Source organism: Daktulosphaira vitifoliae, unplaced genomic scaffold, assembly GCF_025091365.1.
Source record: "Daktulosphaira vitifoliae isolate Bord-2020 unplaced genomic scaffold, ASM2509136v1 Scaffold_5, whole genome shotgun sequence".
NCBI lineage: Eukaryota > Metazoa > Arthropoda > Insecta > Hemiptera > Phylloxeridae > Daktulosphaira > Daktulosphaira vitifoliae.
In genome coordinates, this window is record NW_026099576.1 from 24,791,157 (window position 1) to 24,797,591 (window position 6,435).

General features: G+C 33.1%; 1 protein-coding gene across 1 annotated transcript; it reads right to left on the reverse strand.

Annotated features, from left to right (window-relative positions):
- Positions 1–431: 431 nt before the first annotated feature.
- On the reverse strand, positions 432–1,951 carry LOC126908255 (uncharacterized). The gene is made up of 2 exons (XM_050690168.1): positions 1,939–1,951; positions 432–1,489 (listed from the first exon to the last, which is right to left on the reverse strand). Exons 1-2 carry the CDS (start codon positions 1,949–1,951, stop codon positions 432–434), a joined length of 1,071 nt encoding a protein of 356 aa, XP_050546125.1.
- Between the last annotated feature and the right edge of the window lie 4,484 nt (positions 1,952–6,435).

Below are 6,435 nucleotides of genomic sequence, written 5' to 3' on the forward strand. Positions count from 1 at the left end.
ACATTAATCGATAAGTATAATACAGATTATAATAATATTATAAACATTATAATATATATGTTCCAGTGATTACGTCGTCGTCGTCGGCGGCGGCGGCGGTAGTGTTTATTTAAGAATGTGTTTTGCTATAAGAAAACTTGAAAAGTCGTCATTATTGTATATTGTCTACAAAAAAAAATATTGATTTATTATTCACTATACGAATAACGGTCAAGCTTATTAACTCGTATAATAACAATTAATCTAATTGACGGCGACATCGCCGACGCCGTCGCCGCCGCGTTGGGCCATCTGGTGTNGACGCCGCGTTGGGCCATCTGCTGTATTAATCTCAAGTGCTATAGTGTAATCATCAATACAGCCATCTGGCACACAATGTTTTGAAAAAATTTTTTTTTTTTTAAAATTAACATTTTACGTACAGACTTTATCTAAATATATGCATGTCGCATATCAAAATAGCGGATTCGACGTTTATTAGTGTATATACGGCCATGATGTTGCGTTTTTTGGCTGCGCACGAGCCTCGAAAAATTTGAAATGTACGCGTAATGATACTTGTCAGAGTCACCGATATACAACAGGTCAAAATGATTTTGTTGCTCTTGGTCGGCGACTCTTAGCGGATACACCGACCACTTCATATTAACATTGTCCCGTTCCAAGCCGTACACGTTGACGGACACGTTAGGGTTACGTCGTTCAAATATTTTAATTTGGGACACTGGTGTGGGGAACGTCAACTCCGTGAAATCATACCTGTGTTCCTCGTCAAAATAATGTTTACCGACGAAAGATTTATCATGAGCCTTAACATGTCTCGCCAAAATGGCCCACTTGAAACAGCACTCGTCTTTTTTATTCTGTGGGTTGATGATTGCCTTTCTATGGAAAATTTCAGGTGGGACCGGAATATATGATGAGCCGGTGAGGGGCGTATACTTGTATACGCTGAGCATGAGTCCGTCGATATGCGCTAGCGTGAATCCGCTACCCCTACCCGAGTACACGTCTTCCTCAGCGAGAATAATCTCTAATTCGTCATTGACCGCACCTACAATATCCGTGTCAGAGAACAACGCCCTAGCCCGTGTCTTGAAGGCACGGTCCTCGGGCGGTGCTTCCGATCGCGGTATATGGTAAGAGGCCTCCAATTTGAGATTATATTTAATAGACCGAACAGCTGTGATTTCACCGAGTTTGGCAACCAGCTCGGGTTTAACGGCGCGCAGAAAATCTCGATAGCTCGCGAAATTTTCCACGTTTTTCCGATAAAACCAAACGGCTCCTCGCTTCAATGCGGAATCAATCTCGATGAAATTTTTCGCGTCCGGCAATTGTATACGCAACCTTTTGGATTTTACCCTACTGTTGTTAGCCCTACGTTTAACCGAATGGTGGTTTGGAACAGTCGTGGAAGAGGTGGCTGTGAAAAAATGTGTAAAAACAATTTGTGTGTCGAAAATATCGAAATATACATTCAAAAAAACTTACCTTGTGCAGCATCAGTAAAATGTACATCAGTCATTGTTATTCAATTTTAAATTTAAATAAAAAAAAAAAATAATAATAAATACTAGTACTTGTATACGTTTAACTGAATATTTTTAAGCAATATGGTAACGAGCCGCTAATAACGCTTAGTCAAAAAGTGAATATAATCTTTATTGATGTCTTTATAAATACGGATTGTTACTGTATTATCCGCTGCATCAGTGATGGTGGTGCGCGGTCATTAATCGCACAAGTACATCGTATATCGCGAGCATAATGACCAAAGTATATCAAGTGGTCTGAGAAAAAATATTCAGGTTTCTACATGTTATACAGCACTTGTTACATTTTTATAAACGTCACCCAAGACAATTAATTGATAAATTTGTAAATTTGTCATTTGTAATGGCGTGAAAACATTCAGTCTTAAAGTGAAATGTTTACACATATATGTCATTAGGATTTAAAACAGATGCCTTTGTAAAAATTATGACCGTCTGCCGTCTCTAATGCGTTGACGGATGAAGAATGCAATCCTTCCAGTCGAAGCTATTATTTTATTAAAAATAATTTATTACAGTTGTTAAATACGGTAATAATTTATAACAATGGGAGGGATACCAGTAATAATTCAGACAAAATATATATGTACGACATTAATCGATAAGTATAATACAGATTATAATAATATTATAAACATTATAATATATATGNAGGTGATTCGTTTCTTGGTACAGCTAATACAAAAAAAAATATGTTATTTAAAATAAACTAAGTTTATTTAAAAACAACTTACAATGATAACAATTAGACAGTATTGACAAATCATTAATTTCGGGGAAGTGATCGGGGCTTGTCCGGTCATCAATGACGCGGTAACAAAGTCCATATGTTCCTTGAGTCTATTAACAGAAATACATTTTTTATTTCGATATAAAAATTTTAAAAAAATTTAAAAAAATAATAATTATGCTTACTAAAACACTAAATTCATCGTCATAGCATTGAATTCCCAATTCATTATCAGGGAATTCAACTAAATCACCATTGTCATTGAAATAGACGGGTGAGAACATTTATGGACGTTCTTCGGGAATATTTTTTAGTATTTCCAGAAACTGTGTGCTGTTATATACAGGAGTATTCTACAAAAAATATTTATTTTGTTAATAAAAGATATGATATGTATATAAAAAATTAAATTTCAAAAAATATTTCGTACAAAATTTATTATTAATATTATTTATTATTTTTTTTTTTATATACATACCGAAACACTAAGATTGTCGTTTTTTACATTTTTAAGTTCCATTTCGCTGCTCGAGTTATTAGCACAAAAGTTCTCTAGGTATGAGCTGATGTCATGTAGATATTCATTTTCCAATTCTTGAACGATATAATCAGAAGTGGTCTAAAAAAAAAAAAAGTTGTTAATGTTAAATTAAAAAAAAATAAATAAATATACTTACATTGTTCATTTTTACTGAGAATGATTTTGTAACAAAAACCTTCGTTTTCGAGATTTAGGAGATAAATGCATGATTTTTAAACAAGAGTACTCATCACAGAAAAAAACGGTGAAGTCGATAGTAATAGACAGTAAAATAAAACTGGTTTAAACAAAATATGTGGTCACCTTAATATGAATATAAGGGCGCGGTAAATTATATAGGCGTCTCCCCAACTGATTAAAAATAACTTATACTGCTTAAATAACGTGTTACAACAACAATAAACACTAAGATTAATTTTGATATTATTAAAACAGATGTCTGCAGTATATATGAAATATTTATTTATTTAAATTAGCCTTTTAAGTTAATTAGTTTCTAAAATTATATTTTTACTGTTATGAATAACATTTTTAGTAAAAAATAACTCAAACCGTTTAAAAATGTGTAAGGACCTAATAAAAAGTAAAATAACCCTCTGGTATTCACAGTGTCTAGACGTATCACCCTGAAATAACGAGTTTTAACAATAATTTGATAAGTATTAAAGAGACCCTGCTTAAAAGTATGTAAAGAAATTACGCAGCAATGATTATATAATTTATTTTAAATTAACCTTGTAGCTTATTATTATTTACCTGATTTATTATTATTATTTTTTTTACTGAAGTGTAAGTACACTTTAAGTATATATATTAGGGTACCGTAAAAGTAAAATAATCCTCAGGAATTCACAGTGTGTNAGTTTAAGTATATATATTAGGGTACCGTAAAAGTAAAATAATCCTTAGGAATTCACAATGTGTAGACATAATACCCCAAAATAACGAGTTTTAACAATACATTTTAAGTTGTATTCGAATAATAATTTGATACGTATTANTCTTCTATTCCATTCATACCTCTTCCCAATTACTCCCAAGACTATATACAATCCTGTTCCATATCCTTAAAACTTAATAACAATTCATTTACTATTGCTGCATTATACTCTCCTCCCAAACATAAGGTCACGAACATGTTGTTCAACAATTATTTTAACACTTTGAAAGGTAATTTCATTGTCGGTGGCGACTTCAATGCCAAACACCAAATTTGGGGCTGTCGCTCAAATAACCCCCGTGGTCTTGTTCTACATGATTTTGTATCATTAAAAAAATTGAATATTCTTGCTCCTCCTGGCCCAACATATTGGCCTTTGTCCATTCGTAAAAATCCAGACATACTTGATATTTTTGTAGCTAAAATACCGAATACTTTAAATTATACTATAGACAATATCCTTGAGCTTAACTCTGATCATTCATCAGTCCTACTTACTATTAATTCAACTCCACAAACTCATCTAAGTCATCCCAAGTTATTTCAAGTAAACACAGATCGATATATGTTTCATAATCTTGTTAATCAGAAAATTAAACTAAGTTCAAAACTTAAAAATACTGAGGACATAGATGAGGCTGTAAAAAATCTCACTAATATCATACAAACAGCTGCCTGGACAGCTACTGAAGATAAAACTCCTTGCCAAAACAAAACAGTTGTTTTACCAGAGCTAATAAGAAAATTAATTTCTGATAAACGTAGAGCTAGAGCTTTGTTCCAACGCACCAGACTTCCGTCACATAAACACTTATATAATAAGTTAGCAAATAAACTCAAAAAAATGCTTGCTCAACACAAAACTAACTCCTATAAAAATTACTTATGTAGCCTAACATCTAAGGATGGTAGCCTGTGGAGAGCTACCAAACAAGCTCTTAGATATAAAACAACTAATCTCCCAATTAAAAAAAATAACGGAAGTCTAGCTATCTCTGACTTGGAAAAGGCAGAGTTATTCAAAGAACATCTAGCTGACACTTTCAAACCTCATCCGAATATACATTCACCTGAAATGACTAGTTCTGTAATGACATACCTTGATGCACCTTTACCACTCTATCTTCCAGTTAAATGTTTTACTCCAAATGACGTAAAATTCACTATTGCTAGATACCCTTCCAACAAATCCCCTGGTTTTGACCTTATAACAGCTGAAGTTGCAAAATGCCTTCCAAAAAAAGCTATTATACATTTAACCCATATATTTAATGCAATCATTAGACTCTCTTATTTCCCTCTATTATGGAAATTTTCAACTATCATATTAGTTCCTAAACCTAATAAACCCCCTGACCTACCAACATCATTTAGACCAATAAGTCTGTTACCGTTCTTTGCAAAAATTTTTGAAAAATTATTACTTAAAAGAATACTTTGCTGTCTCACTGTCAATAATATACTGCCTAATTCCCAATTTGGTTTTAGGGCTCCTCACTCCACTATACATCAAATCCATAGAGTAGTAGATGTTATATCGCATTCGCTTGAAAAAAAATTATATTGCACAAGTGCGTTTCTTGACATCTCACAGGCCTTTGATAGGGTATGGCATGACGGCCTCTTATATAAATTAAAAAAATGTTTGCATCCCTCTTACTACCTGTTTTTTAAATCCTATTTAACTGATCGTTTTTTCCAAATTCGTCTTGGTTCTTCAGTATCTGACATAGCCTCTATAAATGCGGGAGTCCCACAAGGAGGTATCCTATCCCCAATCCTTTTTAATATCTATACCTCAGACCAACCCACAACTCCTAACACCATTGTTGCAGATTATGCTGATGACAAAGCTATCTTATCCTATAACTCTGACCCACAGATTGCATCCGTCAATTTGCAAAATCACCTACACCTAATGGAAGAATGGTACACTAAATGGCGATTTAAAATTAATCAATCAAAATCAGTTCATACTACCTTTACTTTAAGACTTCTCCCTTGTCCTGGTGTCTCCCTATATGGAGTACAAATCCCCTCCTATTCTTCTGTCAAGTATCTCGGACTTACACTAGATAGTCGGCTCACGTGGGCTCAGCACATTAAAAATAAACGCTCGTTGTTAAATAGCCGTCTGCGGTTACTCAAATCATTAATCACAAACAATAAATTTTCAAACTTTAATGTTAAACTTTTAATTTATAAATCCCTTTTAAAACCCATATGGACTTACGGCCTTCAGTTATGGGGAAATGCTAAAAAATCCAATACCAATAAAATTCAATGCTTTCAGAATATTGTCTTAAGAAAACTAATCAATGCACCTCCTTATATCTCTAATTATACACTTCATAACGATCTCAACTTAAAAACAGTTCATGAAGAAGCCATTTCCTACTATAAAAGATTCCACAGTAAATTACTCTCCCACTCAAATCCCCTAATAAAAAACCTCTCAACCTTGTCCATACCTGGAGACCCACCCAGACGTTTAAAACGTAAGTGGTGCCGTGATCTTCTTTCTACCAATATCAATTAATAATAATATAATTAAGTCATTGGAAATATAAAATAAAAATTCTAAGAAAATAAAAAATTAAAAAAATCATGGGAAGTATCACTAATGAGTGGTTTCTTCCATCAAAATGTATTCATGTAAATTTTTTTT